At 42.2% G+C, this 18,961-nt stretch overlaps 1 protein-coding gene across 10 annotated transcripts in view; it reads right to left on the bottom strand.

Annotated features, from left to right (window-relative positions):
* Positions 1–314: 314 nt before the first annotated feature.
* LOC108033637 (neural-cadherin) overlaps positions 315–18,961 on the bottom strand; it is a 124,858-nt gene continuing 106,211 nt past the window's right edge. For 3 of the 10 annotated variants that reach the window (XM_050885440.1, XM_050885441.1, XM_017108056.3), the window contains 9 exons: positions 18,405–18,569; positions 15,868–16,005; positions 12,745–14,068; positions 9,025–11,326; positions 8,752–8,922; positions 7,324–7,565; positions 2,760–2,972; positions 2,446–2,616; positions 315–1,998 (listed from right to left, as the gene is read on the bottom strand). In XM_050885440.1, the coding sequence (XP_050741397.1) occupies positions 1,877–1,998; positions 2,446–2,616; positions 2,760–2,972; positions 7,324–7,565; positions 8,752–8,922; positions 9,025–11,326; positions 12,745–14,068; positions 15,868–16,005; positions 18,405–18,569 (4,848 nt within the window). In that variant the 3' untranslated portion in view covers positions 315–1,876. Of the gene's footprint in view, positions 1,999–2,445; positions 2,617–2,759; positions 2,973–4,244; positions 4,484–7,323; positions 7,566–8,751; positions 8,923–9,024; positions 11,327–12,744; positions 14,069–15,867; positions 16,006–17,159; positions 17,322–18,404; positions 18,570–18,961 lie in introns of all 10 variants that reach the window. The other 7 variants (XM_050885446.1, XM_050885447.1, XM_050885444.1 and 4 more) reach the window with 4 other exon arrangements.

The raw sequence follows: 18,961 nt of genomic DNA on the forward strand, positions 1-18,961 counted from the left end.
TGCTTAAGTATCTTTTTTAGCTTTTCTCCTGTGGTAATAGGAATAGTTCAAATACCGAAAATTCTGTGTGGCCGTGTGGGTGTTCTATATCTGCCGAAGGAGAGAAACTCGAAACTTAAGGTACTGAAAAGAAAAATTTCAATAGGATCATGTTTGTGGCCATGCTGCCTGGAAAACTCTATGTTGTAGATAGATTTTAAATGTATTGTTTTACTATGTACTTACGGTTCTCTACAATCTGTAATCGGTAAACTTCTGATTTTTCAGATTTTGTTTTTGTGGCTGACAGTTTGAAATGAAATCAAAAACGTGAATTCAACTTATAAAATCCACTTTTATTACGTGTAGGTCTATGCTATAACAAATGGAAAATAATAAAATTTTGTGACTATTACCTATCGATAAAAGTTCCGGCAAACAAATGGGGAAAATAGAATTAATCTGCAAACTCATTTGCTTTGTCGTGTGGAAAAAGTTTGTTTTTAAATGCAGTTGGTGTTGGGTTTATGTATATGGAGGTTTTTATTTTTTTTTATTTTGAATGCGTTCTTCCACTCTAGTTGAAATGACTTAATAAGATTTTAGGTTTTGCTACCAATTTTATTTGGTTTAATATTGTTGTTGTGTCTGGGTGTTTCTTTGTATACGTGCTAAAACTAATAATATATACAATGTAAAATACTTTTCAATTTTTTCATCATTAATATATACTTTTTATTTTCTTTTTAAGTATTCAATTTAATTATATCAATTGCGCTAAGTTCATCTAAAGGTAATTTTCTTTTTCCCTTCTTTTACTCTTTATTTTACTTTACTTGCCAGCATTTCATCGGCTAGATTCGCTTTCTATGGAGATTTTAGCATAAGGTTTTTGTATTTAGAATAATTTTTAGGAGTACTTCTTGCCTGGAATTTGCTTGCAAGTTTTGCCGATTGTGGTGTACTTTAAGTTGAATGATACACAGTGCGACAACTTGCATAATGCCTTTCGATTTGCAGTTAAAATTTTCGTAATTTATATATGTTATATATATATGTTTCGTGTTTTAATGTATGTATATACTTGTTATGATGGAACGAAAACAGTCTTTGGGTATTCCTTTATATAAGTTTTAATTCTGTTTAATTGTAATCCTTAAAAAGTAATGCAAAATAAAAGATCTTCAACTTAAGCTATCGATAAATTAAGGGCGTTGAGAATTTTTGTTCGCTTAACAGCTAAATGACTTTCACGAACGTCACAAACTTATAAACAGAAAAGGCCTAAAATAATAATTACAACTTAAAATAGTATGCACAACAAATCTGTTCGAGAATTAAAGTTATAAATTCATAAGCGCTCCTTAACTAAACTTTGGTATGCTCTCTCCTACATCTTACAATCATTTCCTCATTTCCCCATTTTTTCGCTTAATTCATTCTTAGCTTGCCCCGCAAAAAATGCTGGAAAAAGTGCACCCGTCATTTTCGGTTCGGGCTGCTCTAATAACTTAATATCTTTATGGTAATTTTTTAAATTTAAATGCTGATGAAATATTTTTACAAATGTCATTTTACGTGTCATAATATGTGTTTGATTTTCCATTCATTTCCATATTCGTTCCCCTTCCCCTTTCCATTAGTTTTCTAGTTCTTAGTTTCCGTTTACGTAGAGAGTTCTGCCAACTTCAGCATTGAGATGCTTCTTTGGTTGCGCTTTCTTTGTGTGTGAGTTTCCCTCGTGAGTGGGGTGTTCATTTCGATTTAAATGCAACTTTGTATCTACTAACAGTTTTAGTTTGTTCATCTAGGTATCCGCATCGGATTTGGATTCGGTCTCTGCCTTCTCCCTGCTCGCCACTCGGCTCTTCGATTCTCCTTGGCTTAACATCCCAGCTTACAATTCTAGTTCGGTGTTGTGGGGATTGGGCGCCTCGGGTCCGTACATGTTGGCCAGCTTGTCAAAGCGTGGCCCCCAGGCCCCGAGGTAGTCGTATTCCTGCTGCTCGTCGTCAGTTCCTGCAGTAAACAAGAAAATACACAAACGAAAATCCATATTTTATTTCAATATTTCACTTTCAAATTAAAAAAAAGGGATATAAATATTTTTCTAGTGCCTCGAACATATCAATGCTCTTTTATAATTCTGTCTTTGCAATTGAAAGCCAGTCTCTAGCCATATTTAATCTCAGTGTAGTCAAAATAGAAGGCACAAATACCATTTATATTTTCTCCTAAATTTACACCCAATATTCAGCTGTATCTGAGATACGTTGGCCTGGAAATGTCAGAGAAGATGATGAGTCAACAACAAATCGAGTGCTTTAGTTTTCAATTGCACGCTACGAGTGCTTGTCTAGTTTTTGTAGCCTACTTTTTGGGGCTTCCCAGGCAACTGGCTCTAGTTTCGTGACTGCATATTGGGTGCAATAACTAGTCTTAGAATAGTATATTTCTGGGACCTACCTGAGGCCAGCGAGCTGAGTGATCCAGCTGTGCTGCCGCCGCCCTCGTACGCATAGTTCCTCAAGTCATCGAAGGGCGGCGCATTTGGATCGCCATCGGCGCGCTTTTTATGCTCCTCGATGAACATGCCCACGTTGGGCTCCTGCCCTGGCATTAAGGTCATCACGGGATCTAGAAGCAAAACAAATAAGCAATTAAGAAATTGAAATAAAATAGTACATGTTATATATGTTGTATTATAATAACTAGGTTGTTAGATGAAATTTTGTAATATCGATTTCATAGCTCAGAGGGAAAGTACTCGGAATACTTACACATAATTGGCATTTTCATGGGCGCCAGCTCAGGTGGCATTGGCCCTCCAATTGGTATCTGCAGAGGTGTGATGTCGAAGGCGGTCATGTCGTCCTCGCCGCCTCCCTCATCGTCGTAGTTGATGATATTCTCGCGCACATCATCGTCGGGGCCCGGATATTTGATATGCGCCTCACGGCGACGATTGTATACGACGAAGACCAAGACGAGTACTGCGAATAGTTAAAATTCAACAATATTAAAATGCAATTTCCCCCACTCGCACATTGCCCACCGTCGGTATGCAACAACAACGCCTTAAGTTTACTAAAGTGCATCGTACTACGCTTAATTTAACATGCAGAACAATTTCAGCTATACTTGTACTTCTCTTTGCCAGCGGAAAAGCGAATCCGAAAATATCTGCGCGCTATCAGCTTGCAGAAAAATTCTTAATTAAATTGTACACCCGAAAACGGAGTGTGGCAAAAGCAGGGAAAAAAGAACGGGGAAAACCAGAAATGACAGAAATGAAAGGAAACCTAAACAAATATTGCGAACATTGTTCCAGTTTTCTGGTCAACAGAAATAGCAAATCAAGCTGCAGACGCCTTGAATCCGCTGTCTCTCGGCAGCATTTCTAATTTAGCCAGCGCGTTTCTCGGCATATTGCGAAAACGCAGACAGCATCTGTTGCACGGGAAAACCTTGGGAAAACAAAAACTTTTCGGGCATTCCGAGTCGTGGAAATTGCCGCCACAACTTGAAGTTGACGTTAAGTAATTTGCTGCGGCTTCTTCGTCTGCGGAAAGTTTTTCTCTCTCTTCGTTTTCCCCACGCCAGCTGGCCAGCAAATAATTGCAATTATTGTTAGTCAAATACGCATTCGCAGTACCAGATATATTTTTATATTTTTTTTACCAACAATGTTTAATTTGTGCTTGGATTTTCGCGGCAACGCCTTAATTGATATGCAAAAATTTTCCCGCTGACCATTCAATAAAGTTTAATTTATGTAATGACTTTCGCTGTGTTATGTAACTTGCGGAAATGACTTTTGACATGTTTGCTTGCCGGGATCTGTCGTTTCCGGCCATTGCAGATGGTCGATTGTAAGACTTAATTAATTTTATGGTCGCGGGTACGCCATCAATATTTAAAGGACATGCACACGTTTGATTAAACTTTTAATTGGCACAAGAAAATCAAGGGAAATTCAGGAATTTAAAAATTGTTCTGGATAGCTTTTAAATTTAATGCCAATGATTATTAAATAATTTAACTGGCTAGAATATGAATGGAAACTTATAAAAAATGTTTTGTTGTACATTTAGGAATCCAAGAACTAGAAATATAACCACTATCTATACAACTGAAAAGCATGCATTTTAGGTAGCTTATTTTCTTAACGATTGCCAAATTCTTAGCTAGTCAAACCTTAAACATACGAGTTAAGCCAGCCTCCGATTCCACAACTCCTCGATGGCTCTGTGGTGTGTACTTACGTATCAGAGTGCCCAGGCAGAGTGCCAGGGCGACAATAAAATCACGGGATGGCGTCAATACGCCGGAGGCCAATAACTCCAGTTCGCAGTGCATGCCGGTGAATCCCAGGGGGCAGTGGCACTCGTACTTCTTGGGGGGGTGATGATCGCGACAGCGACCCCCGTTGCGGCACGGGAACAGTAGGCACTCGTTGTCGTTAACACAGGTGCTGCCGGAGCTTCTGTAGCCCGCCGGACAGCTGAAGGACGGGCCCCGAAAAGTTACGTATGCGAGTGGTTGGTTGGTTGATTGTTCGAGTGGATGTGGGATGTAGGGGTGGTGTGGGTGTCGGGTGTCGGAAAATAAAAGAAATTATTTAAAATTTGTTTCCATCATGCAGGGGTGTGACGTGTGGATGTGTCTTGTGTAAAGTTTCTGCACATTCTTACACTGGGAAAAATAAAGCTTCTAAAATCAGGAATAATATTCCAAACTAAAATTGGAAAGTTCGTAAAAGTAGTGTATTAAACCCGCAATGTTACGATTTTTTAGCGTTGCCAAAACTTTGTGGCAACTAAATTTATTCCTTATTTTAGATACCAATTTTCCTTCAGAGTCTGTTATGAGAATGGAATATTTTCCCCTGCGCTCTTTCGCTCTCATCCTTGTAGTGTGAAAAACTGTCGGAAAGTCCTTTTAAGCGTTCGTTGCAACTTTACCATTTTTCCTATTTTTTCCTTGTAGTTATTATTTCACGCTTTGTGAGTTTTTAGTTTGGTCTTCGGTCGTGTGACAAACTTTTTGCATTTGCATTGCGCATCGACTTCGCCCTCCAAACACGCATTTTAAGTGCTGTTTTTACCATTCTTGTCTGCCTTTATGATTATTATGTTACAGTTTTTGTTTCCCGGCTTGGAATTGAATAAAGTTTTTGCTCTAGCTGCATTCTTGGGCTAAGTTGAATTTCATTTTATTTCGGCTCACTTTTCGTTACTATTTTTTGCGTTCGTCCCTAAGTTTGTTTTGATTAGTTTGGGTAACGCACTCACACTCGTTTTTTGAGAGAGCCACAGGGATAAAAAGTTTGCAATGCCAGTTGACTTTGCGAATTGAGGTGTGAAATGGCCAAGGGAGACGGCTTCGACGCAAGGTCTGAGTAATTGAGATGCATGGGATTTGCTTATTTTCTTGAAAAATAAACCAAATGACCTGGCTGGATACATTTCTCAGACAATGACAAATTGTGTTTGTAAAATTTGCAATAAATACGGATACAGGTGAAATATATTTCAGGTATGGTAGTGCCGTTCCCTTCATTTAAATTCAAATTAGTTTACTTTAATAGTTTAATGCATTTTGTTAAGCAATGTGAAACTCCCAAAAAACTGTTCAGGGCATTGTTCAATGTTCGTAATATTTGCAGCCAAAGAAAAAAGAAAGAAATGTTTTTTTTCCAGTTCAGCTTCCCCTTTTTTCACAGCTCTTACAAAATTCATGGCTTTCGAATAACTTTTTTTGGCAAACACAATTGAATACTTCTCAAATGCAGACTCGAGACACTTTTGATATATTGACGATTATTGGCAAATGCCATGGCTCCTGACCATCGTATTCTGCCCAACGGGGAAGCAGAAAAGAGGAGCAAACAAGTTGAAAGGGACGAGGACAGAGTAAACACCTCAAAAGCAGCAAGAAACTTTCACACTAAATCAGCGCCAGTTGGAAAGTTGAATCGGGGATAGTTTTTTCGCCATTTCTTGCTGCCTTTCTTGCCTTTGATTGCTCCCAAGTGCGCAGTTTAAACCCATCAGCAGTGAGTAAGGTACTTGATAATTTTTACGGAATTTTCCGTCTATAAAGTTTGCCATATTTTACGTCATTAAGTTTTAGTTGAAGTTTGCTCGGGCCGAAACAATTTCTGTACGCCCCACGAACCGTATTTACTTTTGAACGTTAAGCATCGGTGGCATATAAATGGAGCTGAACTCTAAGCCTGAAACTGGCATTTTTCTGGCTGTTTACCCACATACCCGGCATTTAACGAAAGGAACGGAGATAAAAAGCAAATGCAAACGTACTAAATCCTCGCGAGGCATTCGAAATGGAACTGGCAGCTTCTTAGTGCCACTTTTCCAACCTGCTCCTTTGAGCTGTCTGATCGTCCTGTCCTCCATCGCCTGTATTTTTCTGCTCTTGCTTTCTTTTCCCCTTAATATATATAGTCAGGTGGGCGGATTTAGTGCATCGTGATTTCTCGAAATGCCAAAGCTAACAACTGCAATTGCTCTTGCTCGGTTTTGGGTGGCTTGCCCTTGTCTCCTCATGGGCAACTTGTATCTTTGACTGCACATTTGTTAACTTACCTGAAGGGCATTTCAGGTCTTGTTTTTTCTCGCTCGGTTGAGTGCATTTCGCAAGGGGTGATGGGGCGGAGAGTTGGTAAAAGGGTAGCGCAAAAACTAAATGGATAGAGTATTTTCCCGGGTCAAATTCTGATTTAAGACCGGCCAAAAGTAAAGTCACAAAATCAAATTAAATATTCCACTACATATGGAGTACATACCTTCGTTTAGTTACATAAATTATTTACACACACAAATAGTTTGAATATTACTAGACATCGAGTGGAAGGCTGAACGGAAAATGTGCCAAAAACAAACATTCAAAACGTATGGTGTGGAGTTGAAATCATAGTTTGATGAATATGGAAATGCCTCTTTGAATGGGTTAAATGCCACCGAGAATCGGAAAGCCATGTGCCAAATATATAAATTTTCATTAAAGGTAGATTCGGTGAGCCGTGATTTTGATGCCGAATGATTGGATTTATAAATGATAGACGAGAGATGGAGATGATAAAATAAAAGCAAAGTGCATGAAAGCCTTTGAAAATTGATGGTAAAATTAAATGGAATTTGCCTGAATTTTATTGGATGATTGCGACCAGCTAATTAGGTTTGAATAACGTAACAACATAGACACTAAAACGCTAGGCATTCGCTAAAGCACTAATTGCTCTATTAAAACTAAACGAGGTTGTTGTTGCATATTTCGGATATTTTAACACTTTTGGGGGCGACTCTTTGGTTCGATGCTCACTCAGTATGATCAAAAGGCAGACCAAAATCGCCGCCAGGGCGCCCATGCTGAGTTTTAAGGTCTGACCCTCCTGCACCAGTTCGCAGTTCTCGCCCCAGAAACCGTCGGGACATATGCAACGATAGCGCAGTCGGGGCTCGAGATTGATGCAAGTGGCACCGTTCATGCAGGGCATATCGAGGCACTCGTTGCGATCCATACAGCCCTTGGAATCGGGCGACATAATGCGTCCTTCGCCGCAACTGTTTTGATTCGCGTTTTAATTACCATTAATTAAAGATTAGTTAGTTGGGTTGTTGGGGTAAATGGCAACAAAAACTGGGCAACCGAAAATGCTAAGATCGAATGGATGTTCCAATTGTGTGATGGATAAGTTATCATATTAGAGACAGGTCCAAGTAAGGTCAGGAAAGTTATGCAGAAAGCTTGTATCATCTCATTTATTTAGACATTGAATTGTTTATTAAAACCACCTCTCAAATGAGATACGTTTCTAGTTAAAAATGAAATACATGCGGTGCCTAAAAGTATGCAAAACTATATTCATAAATCGAATGCCTGTTGGATTTTTCACAGCATACTTTTAGACACCTTCAAGAGAGTTTTCAAACCCTTAGTATCTCTAAGGCACCTCCAAGGAAGTATTTTTCACTTTTCGAAGTCAACCGCTACTTAGGTGATTGATTTTCCACTGACCAAAAGCTTGAAGCCAACAAAGTGTTAAGTGTGGTTCGTGTGTGTGTTGAACAAAGATAAGCGAAGTAGTAGTACCTGTGCTAAGCTTGTTACTGTTGCTCTGTGTTATGAAACAAAAGCGTGAGTATGTACAAAGACCCTTACGAGTCGGACAAATGTTTTTTGCTCTCGAATCTGGAATCCCCAATCTCGCATCGACTTTAACCCGAAGTCAAAGCGAAATCGGAAACGTAAGCCTAAGCCGATTGATTTGTCACGCAACGTTTAGTGCCAATCACTAACTGACTTTTGCGTCGTGTGTGTGGAAAAGGACGAGTGTGGTCGAGGTGAACTGGATCTCCGGCACGAGGTCCTTTGACGGACAGTTCCAATAAGCTATATTCGGTTTATTCTTTTTTACCATTTTTTCTGTGCCTGCCTTTAATTGATTAAGCCTATCAAATCTTAGCTTTGTGCTTGCTTATCACAACTGGTGATTTGTTTTCCTATTGTGTTCCTTCAAAAGGTATTGGTTTGTGGATTTTCTACGGAGTTCCCTTCGTCAGTATTGGCTTTTTTGGTAATTTGTGGTTTAACCTTTTTTTGTTTTGTAAATGTAATGTTTGTGAATGTACAGTCCAAGCAGTCAATTTATTTAAATGGTTTTAATTTTTCTTTTTGAACGATGAGAAACGAAAAGCATTGGGTGATTTCCTTAAAACGAAAAAGTAGAAGGGTGATGGGGAAACTTACGTGCACTCGTAGACATTCCACAGATCCACGCACTCGAAGGGATCGGGGCAGATCACATTTGAGCAGGGTTTATTCGAGGGGCAACCCTTCTCCAGATTCCTGGCCATGGTGGCCTGACCCCACTGGGTGCCATTCATCGCCGGTGGCAGTGGAAGATGTTTGCCTTCGAGACTGTATAAGCAAGAAATTGAATAGAAAATATTAATTATATTTATTTATTTTATTTCTATTTATTTGTTATTTTATTTTCTAGTATTATTTTCGTTTACTCACCGTATATCATCAAGACAGCTCTTCTGGTAATCAGCGTACACCTCAAAGGTTCTAACGCCTGTGTACTCTGCCTTTCCGCCAGCATAGACACCCTCTTGTTTGTCCACCAACAGCCACTGGTGGCCCACGAACTCAAAGGTCTCGTTGTAGCGACGACCCTCTCCACCATCCAGCTCCAGGGTAGCAGCAGAGCCGTATCGATTAACCTTCACCACGTGCCACTGACCATCATTGACCACTATGGCATTCAGCCACAGATCCTTCTCCTCGGTACGAAGGGAGTTCAGATTGTAGCGGAAGTGGAGGTGACCATCCTTGATCTCCAGAATACCATACTCTCGATTGTGCTGATCGCTCACGCGGAAGAGCTCTCCGTACTCCTCCCTCGTGCGGAATCTCAACTGGACTTGAGTGCTGAACCGATCGGGTTCGAAGCTCAGGGCGTACTTCACATAACTCTGGGCCTTGAAGGTGGTGGGTATGGTGGGAATATTACAGGCAGGGCCCGTCCAACCAGGTCGACAGTGGCAACGAGCTTCGGACAGGGAACCCACGCAATTTCCGTGTTCCCAGCAACGGGCAGTGGTCTCCGTTTGGGCGCAAACTTCCTCGGTTTGCGGACAACCCGCCACACTGTTCCTCGACAGTCCCGGATGAGCAAGATCGTAGAGCTCGGAGTTGTGCACCAAGTTTCTGATGCAGCCATCGAAGCCCTTGGCCGTGGGCATATAGTGCCAGTTGTACAGACTCTGATCGAACTGTTCCCGGTACAAGCCGCCCACTTGCAAGGGAGCATTGACATTGAGATACTCGTCGAACGGCGGAATCTGTCCCCTCGCCTGGCAGGACATGTCGTCGAATTCCGGCGGAGTGCCATCCTCCATTTCGGCGATTTCCGCCGACTTACAGAAGTCCACCACCATGCGAATGCTTTCGGTGTCCCAGAACAGGTCGATCCTGTGCCACTCACCATCGTCCAAAGTCTTTTTGGTCTTCACTCGCAGTTCCAAAGTTCCCGAGCCAAAGTCTATCAGTAGTCTAGGATAGCCTCGCTCCAGTTCCAGGGCAATAAAGTCGGATATGAGCGTCTCGTCCCGTTCGGGGGGAACTATGGGTCCATTGTAGATGATCAGGCCATCGGGCTTGCGGGTAATGAACTCCAGACTCAAATGCGATTCGTCACACATCTCCAGGGGAGGATACCAGGCCCAACCGTTTCCACGGAAACTACGGGTCGTCTGCTGGCATCTGGGACCTGCATAGCCCACCGGACACGAGCAATGGGGACCAAACCTGGTGTCCACACAACGGCCACCATTGTGGCAGGGAGTTGTGCGGCAGGATTCGGGTTTGCTGAAGTTACGAGCACCACAAGTACAGTCCGCGATGGTGTCCACTCGAACACCGACCAAGGCAGTTTTGTTGGCGTTGACCATGTAGGGCAGGGGGCTGATTTCCAGGGAATTCGTGCAGCTGCCCTCGCACATTTGGTTCTCGTACAGACACTCGTCGATGCCCACCATGGTTATATTGATGCCCACATCCTTTTCGATCTCCTCGCGGTGCATCAGGACAATGCCGTTTAGCCTAACTGGCTTGTAGTAGGGGGATCCGTGGGCCGAGAACCTGATATCTGTTAGGGGAGGGTGTTTCCTCTTTAACTGCACACTGAAGATGTCCACATTGTCCCGCTCGGTGTTCAGTAAGTCAGCCAGTTTATCCCGGAAACGATCCATTTTGGAGCGACTCATGCTCTGGGTCCTGTAGTTCCACACACGGATGAAGTCTTCGTCCGAGATGCCAGACAGGCGTACGGAGCCCGAGTTTATAACAGCTTCGTGAGGAATTTCCCTCACCGTAACCGTGACATTGGCGGGTATGTCGGTCTGGGTGTGCTTACGATCGTAGACCTTGAACCTAAGGTGGTAACGTCCTTCGCGGGTTCCTGCCCGCATGGTGACCATGCCGGAGTCCTCGTCCAGCTTGAATCGCGGATGCTCCATGGCCTCCCAGTAGAACTTCTTGTCGGGCAGATCCCAGTCATCCAGATCGTAGACATAGACTCGACCAATTGGCGTATCTGGCGATTGTCCCTGGTAGTTGTAAACGAAGATGTCCTTGGAGCCAGGCTGCATTTTGTTGTCATTCACATCACCGATTATGACGGTCAGAGTACTGGTTCCCGTCATCGCTGGAGAGCCGTGATCCTTGATCACAATGGGGATCATGTACTCCTTCTGCTGTTCGCGATCGAAGGATCGCAGGGAAGAAATCACGGCCATGCCATCGCCATTGGCACCCTCTGTAAATTGTAAATAGGAAACGAAATCAAATTAAAATTTTAATATAAGATTATCTTGAACATCATAAACCTAATAAGAAGATTAAATCTAGTAAGGCTAATTGAAGGGCTTCCTGCCCACAGGTGAATAAACTAGCCGTTAAGTAAGAAGTAACTGGCCCAAATCCAGTTGCTGTTCGGGACTTCAAAGACCAGTTAGCCGTAAGCTCCGACAACTAACCAACCCAAAAACTAAGCTCCTTTATTAGCCAGCACGTTTTCCACCTGATTGCAGATGCAACTTGTGCAATGGCCCATTTGTTGTAATTACGCCTTTGAGCCAACAAGTGTTAAGTCTGGATGTCCGGAGGATTGGGAACCATTGGTCCAGAGGGGGAAAGCCCCGGGAGCCCGGGCGAGAACGCACATTTGAAATGTATTTTTGAAGACACTCCTTGGTGTGTTTTTAGGCAAATTGTATGCAAATAGGAGTCTGGAAAGCCTGCTGTTCGCCCGCAAGCCCCACGAACGTTTGCATAAAGTCACAGAATCGTAGTTGTGCGGACCCCGAACTTGCAGCTCTCCCTATTTCCCAGCTGGGGCATCAAAATTGGATTGCCACCCACACAAATTGTGACTGCCTGGGCAGCCATCCTCCCTTTTTTTTCTTTCTTCTTGGCTGTGCGAGCGGAGCTGCGATGCATACATATGGAGTTCGGATTTTGCGGGCAGACTCTCCGTGCCCGGGGTAATTTAATTGAAAACTTGTGCATTTGCCATTTTACTTCCCGCCCAGGTGGGTGCTGCCTTGCTTATATTATTTAAATTTTCATGTGCGATGCGGTTTACGGTTTCCGTTCCATGGCCAAAGATTCCTGGCTATTCATTTCGGCCATCCTCTGCGAGGTAATTGCATTTTTATGCCATTGTTGGCGTTCAGTGACACTGGCCTCAACCCTTTTCCGGTCCCCTCGATACTCGGCCAGAAGATTTCGATACAGGCACACACGAGGAGGGAAAAAAGTGTGTTGCTGGTGCATTGTTTAAGCTTTGACCCAAATATTTGGCTAACTTTTTCATTGCATCCGGCGAAGTTCTGGTCAGCTCGCAACTATTTTCGGATCCCTATAACCTTTTCAAGTTGAGTATGTGCAGCAATTTGCAAGTAATTGGCTGCTGTTTGGGAGCCGGATTGCTAAATCAAAGGGTAGAAGCCAAAAGTAATTTGGCCACAAGGAGATAATAGTGAATGCATTATAAGTTTACTGAATTGTGATTACTAAACCGCTCTGTAAATTCTATTGAGGGTTATAAAAAAACTTTTATTCGCCGAAAATATTTTCAGCATTCTCCCAATTTGATAACAATAGTAAAAATATTAAAAATTATTTACAAGACTCCCAAATATTATTACAATGATGAATAAAATGTGTACTCACTTTGATCCTGTTCCACCTTGAAGGAGGCACGAATAATATCATCGGCACTGGGGTCCAGGCGGAACTGGAAAGGAGGGCCGTTGCTCTTGGAGCGATCATCGTCATCGGTGGCCAGGATCTCCACCACCTTACGAGGAGGCACATGCTCTGGCAGTACTGGTCTGTAGTCCTTCAGGAACTTGGGAGCATTATCGTTGATGTCCTGAACGATGACTGTAAGGGTAGCAGTCGCGGTTTTCGGTGGAGAGCCATCATCTATCGCCAGGATCTTAACCTGATGACGGGGCACCACTTCGCGATCCAGGGAGCGTTGAATGGTAACCGAACCATTCTGGTTGATGGCAAACTGCCGCTGACGATCCGAGGAACGATCGATGGAGTAGGAGACCTTGCTCTTGCCACCCTGATCCGGATCGGTTGCCTTGAACTTCTCGAGCTCGGTGCCCACCTTGGTGTCCTCGAACACGGAGACCTCCACATTGGCCCGGTCGAAGTGCGGCTTGTTGTCGTTGATGTCCCTCAGTTTGACCACCACCCACGAGTAGGCCACATGGTACTTATCGTTGTCATTGTCCTCGCCCTTGTCGTTCACCTGGATGCGGAAGCGGAAGCCATTGCTCTGCAGCTGATCCTCGTAGTCCAGGGGCTGTACGATTTTCAGGGATCCGGTGCCATCGTTGTTCCGCACCATGGTGAACTTGTCGGCACCGTAGCCACTGTTGTCGATAACCTTGTACTGGAACTTGTTCGTTTCGTCCTCGTCGTGCACGGTCACTGTTAAAATGGGCATTTCCGGCAGGGCCGTGCCATCCGTTTCGTCCACTTCCGTAAACCATTCGTCCTTCGTAAACTGCGGCGGCATATCGTTGATATCCTTGACCCGTATGGAGGCCGTCCCCGTCCCCTTTAGCCCCCCGCCATCCATCGCAACGACCTGTATCGAGTAATCAGGGGTTCTCTCGCGATCCAGGCAGCAGACGGCGGTCTTTATCACACCCGTGTCGGGCTCGATTTCGAAAATGGGCGACCCCGTCTCCTCCTCAATCACGTTCTTCTCGATGGAGTACACCAGCCGGGCGTTGGAGCCCTCGTTGGGATCGTCGTAGTCCACGGCCGTCATGGTCATCACCACCATGCCGGCGGTGCCGTTCTCCGTCACGTTGCCGAAGTATACGCCCTGTGGGAAAATGGGGGCGTTATCGTTGATGTCCTTCAGATTGACCTGGACATCCGCGTATCCCACGAGTCCCTCGCCACCCTCGTCCTGGGCGAATACAGTGAAGCGCCACTGGGGTCGTCCGTTTGGTTGATCGCGATCCAGGGGCTATAAAGGCATCCGAATAAAAGTGTGAGTTTAAGTGTAAAACGTTGTTATGGGTTAATATGCACAGGGGGTATTGCGTAATTTTAGCTGTCATAAAAGCAGAAGCGATTAACGTTGGGTAAGGGGGACATAACATTGTTGTGGGTTAAGGGTTACACCATCTTCAACCCATGAAATTACCCCATTACACAAAGCAGGGGAAGCCACAAAAAACATACGAAAAATTGAAACCTGGAGCTGTCCCTGATGTTGATTGTGACTTTGATATGCATTCACAGCAGCCTGAGTGATGTGTGCAGCTCCCACCTGGGCACCTTTAACCCCAACCAGCTCAACCCAGCTCCATTTTAACCCTCTTCGCTAACGTATGCAAATAATAAAAAAATGCGCAGGAGAAAAAACCCGATTTTAATCAGTACTTTGTATCTGTTGGCTGCCGGCAACCCTTGGATAATGCCCCAAACCCTTGTTAGCAAATCGCAAGCCCCGACCCCTTAACCCTCCGCCGCCCTCCTTAACCCTCGGTGACATGTGACAGGCACAGCAGGGCGACAACAAGAGGAGCTTTTCATGGCGCTGACATTGGATTTGCCGTAAAAAATGTGTACGAGGCGACAACAACAAAGGATATGTGTGGGTATAAAAATAACTCGCTTGATGGATTACACAGAAAAATACTCTGCAAAATTAAGCTGAGCCCTATTAAAAACCGATTTAGGGATGATATACATTAACATATACTTGCGTAACCTAATACATAATACATCATGCGTCACAGATAGCTTTTGGAAAACTTCTATCATTTTATTTATTTTTTAACAACAACAAAGCAAAACTCCCCAGAAATACCCTCTAAAAGGGGAATAAAGAAAAATATGTACACATAGTCATCGCTTTAATTTGCATGACAAATTTGCCAACATTGTTATGACATATTCAATTTAGGGGATTAGTTGTGAGTGGGTCACATACTGCGCGTTCCATACCCCAACCTCACAGAGAAGAATGCGGTACAGCTGTTAGTTATCCCTTATCAAGTCCCCCTGCCACTCTTATAAAATTATATTCACGTAGAGGGAGATAGTCTATGGACTAAAATGGCCGAATTGTGCGGCAGAAATGTTATTCGTTTTATTTTTATTCTAGCTGGACGCACGGGAATTTCATTTAATTTGGCTTTGGCGTTTTTGGGACTACACTAGAGTTAAGTGAAATTTTCCAACTCGCATGCGGCGAGGGATTTTCAATTGTGATTTTGCAATTAGTGTTAATTTACTTTTCCATTGATGCTTTTGTAAAGGCTTTTGGCGGAAATTTAAAGAGCAGCAGGTATCAGGTTATTTAAATATTCGCTGATTTTCCTTTTGTATTAAACCTTTTCTTTTAAGATCAATGGGACCTTGGGGGTCATCAGTCACTTTCTCTGCCCCAACGAATCCATTCAGGCATTTTATTTAATAGCTGAATGCGACCCCTCCTTTTGTCCATCAACTGCAACTTAAATGTTAAATAATGAGCACGTAGACAGTTTCGCACGTTGGCATTTTGTGGGGATTGCGATTGATTCGAAGCGGTTTTAAAAGCACATTGATGGGGCTTAATCAGCGAGAGCATATTTCGAAATTTCGCCATTATTTTACGTTTCCGACCAGCTGCGGCCTTGGCCAGCATGGATTTTTAAATGCCGCATTTTATTTGTATGTATTTATTTATTTATTCCTGCGCACCGGCCATTGGCAATTTGTTAATGCTTAAATTACGAGCAGAGCATTGCGGCACTGTTTCCGCTGATGACTTACCTTTAACACGAATATTTCGCCGGTGGTGCGGTTGATGTCGAATTTGCTATTGGCTGGATTATCCGGATCAATGCCTTGGCCCGTGAGGAAGTACACGATGTTCTGGGGACGATCCTTGTCGCCATCTGTGGCCGTAACCTGTTCATCGGGCGCGGCAAATAAATACAAATATTTATTATTAATGGTCGGAAGAGGGCGGAAAAAAAAGGAATAAAAGTAACATAAGCGGGCAAAAATTCCAGTTAAGTAGTTCAGAAATAATACAACATGCCAGGCAAAAACTAATTCAATAGCAAAACTATTTCATGCTTCGGTTAGTTGAAATGTGCTTTGTAAGTGGCGAGCATATTTTTTCACGTTTCCCATAATACTTTACAGTGGCAAATATTTGCTTTAATTGTCATTGCGGCACTTTTTTAGTTGCTTCTCTATGGATTATGATTTATTTGCCAAATGCTGTCAGGTATTAAGTTTGGTCAGTGAAACAATATTTTTGTTAGGAGTGAGCGAACACAAATGGTAAATAAAATACTATTTGCGTATGGTTAGTAAAATGTAAATATAAACAAAGTTAAAGTGCTGACTGATTGATTTTAATTCCCTTGTTGGCCTTAAGCGCCAGCTATGTCCATTTTAATTAAATTAGTTGGGCGCCAGTTAGCCACAAGTGAAACATGGCAAAACCACAACAGAAAATCTGGGCGGGTCAGGCTTAATCGTGCAAATGTGTGGCATTAATACTTAAAGAGCGTATTGAATTTAATTAGCAGCTTTTGGTAGCAAACAGAAAATGGCTAATGGAAAACGTGTTCGATAAATAAAATGTGAATATTTTTGCACAATATTTACGCAGGCAATTAAAGACCGCAGGGGTTTTCAGCAACAAAATCGATTTCTCGTAAAGTCGCCCTCACTAATTGTTTGGCTTGCTGCGCTCCGGCGCAAAGTTATAGACTTTTAATAGTGGGCCATACGAAGTGCCCAGGGAATTTTCTTTTCAATTTACACAATTACCGCCGAATGGTTTTTAATAAATTCGAGCATTACACCTTGCACACGGCTATTATTCATTATGTTTGCGTATTGTTATGGCCGGTTTACACAAAGTTTACATGGGAAATGAGACTGAATGAGATTTTGTGTGGATCGCTTGTTGGGTTGGTGGGTTGTTGGGTTAAATTAATTGTTACATGGCGGAGCTGCTTTGTTTGCTTGCCTTACGCTATATGCTTTATTTTGTATTCAGTATGATTTTATGTACAGGACTCTGATATGGTAAATAATATAGCGACCTGCATGATGGTAAAGGGCGTGTTGGTCATTCCCTCGTCGAGAGTTCGCTCGTAGGATGTCTGCGGGAACCGCGGTGGCAGATCGTTGACGTCGCGCACATTTATGACGATTGTTGTTTGATTTTCATTCAAACTGTCCGACGCAACCAATTTCAGTTCGTACTTTATGCAAACATTAAATAAAATATATGGCCAACGGAAAATTGCCGAGGTGGAGGGGGAGAGAACAGAAAAGGGAAAAACAACGAAATTAAACAATAAATTTTAAATGCACATAAATTACGAAAAGAACATAAAACTATTGATAAAAACTTAAATGAAGGCCGGCCTGATAATTTACACATGTTGAAGATGAGACCAGTGAAAATCTTGTGAATGCCTTTCCACTCTTGACTGGTCGGCTTATTTGCATTTTCCATTCTCAACCGCACGCTTGTTTACTCATTAAAATGCAATAATTTAATCGACTCATTCAATTATGCATTACAAGCTGCATAGTAATGTCCGTCTGATTATCGACATATATTCAAGTCATCTTAATTTTTTAAATATTTTTGATCGCTGCCTGCTTAATGATAAACCAATAGCATTACCATACATTTTTCTGCAAACCGCAAATTAAATGTTTTGTGTGTGTGTCTCTGTAAATTAATTCCGTGTTTTTTCAGGCCCACATTTTACAACATTTGTCCACTCTAGAATGGACGGCATTTTTTAATTGTTCAATTACTTTTCGTCGTTTTTTGTTCACTAGCCTTAAATCAAACGAAAAAGCGGGGAATGGAACAACATGCAAATGGCTTCAAATATTTATATTGCATATACATATATACTTAAAAAATCATTGCTTTTGTTTTTTAATGTAAATGTGTTTTCAAAGCAAAAGAAAATAAAATGGGCATTGTACGTCCATTAATATTGCAAAACAGTATGTATCTTTAAAATGTCAACAATTTATTGAGTGAATGCAGGATGGGCAAAAAGCTAAAACTTCTTTCATTGATAAAAAATAAAATCAAAATTGTACATTTCAGCGGGAAGTATCCAAGTTCTGAAATAGTTCTGAAAACTCTTTTATTCTATGTGTGTCTACTGTGTGCAATAACGTGTGATTCAGGCAGTTTTTTGGGGCAGGGAAAATCTTCAAAACAAAACTGAACACATGCAATAAAATCTAGCGGAACGAAAACTCTACTGAAAAAACAAAACAAAAGTTGTGAACTAAGTTTCGCTTTATTCATTGACCTGCAGAACGCGTTTGGGCAAATTTCGATCATCCTCTTCGGTAATCTGGGTGCGATAAGTGGGTCGCTCGAAAACGGGCGGATTATCGTTAACATCCTTGACGTGGATAATCACGGTGGTGTAGTTCTCCTTCAAGTTATCGGAGGCGGCCAAACGAAGTTCGTACTGAACGCACAGGGAGAAAAATGTATCTTATAGTTGCATCGATGGCACATATTCATAAAGGAAAACTTGATACACCACAAAATGAATGTAAATCAGCACCGCAATGGGCACATATGAGTATATATAAAAATTTATTTTTTATGTTCCTCCCTTTAAAAAATTTACAATCCTTAATACCAAATTCACACCGCCGAATTTAATTTTTGGCCTAGTAAATGAAAACATTTGCTTTTCCGCGGGGTAAGTTTCCCATGCCACATTTCAATTAAAGTCACGAAAACGAAATGATTGACTGACTCTGCACTTTGGCAATTGTTCAAATTTCAATTCAATTAATGGTTGGCCATTCCTTTCTTGCCCTCGGTATTTGACTTTTTGACCACACTTCGTGT

This window comes from Drosophila biarmipes, chromosome 2L (genome assembly GCF_025231255.1).
Source record: "Drosophila biarmipes strain raj3 chromosome 2L, RU_DBia_V1.1, whole genome shotgun sequence".
NCBI lineage: Eukaryota > Metazoa > Arthropoda > Insecta > Diptera > Drosophilidae > Drosophila > Drosophila biarmipes.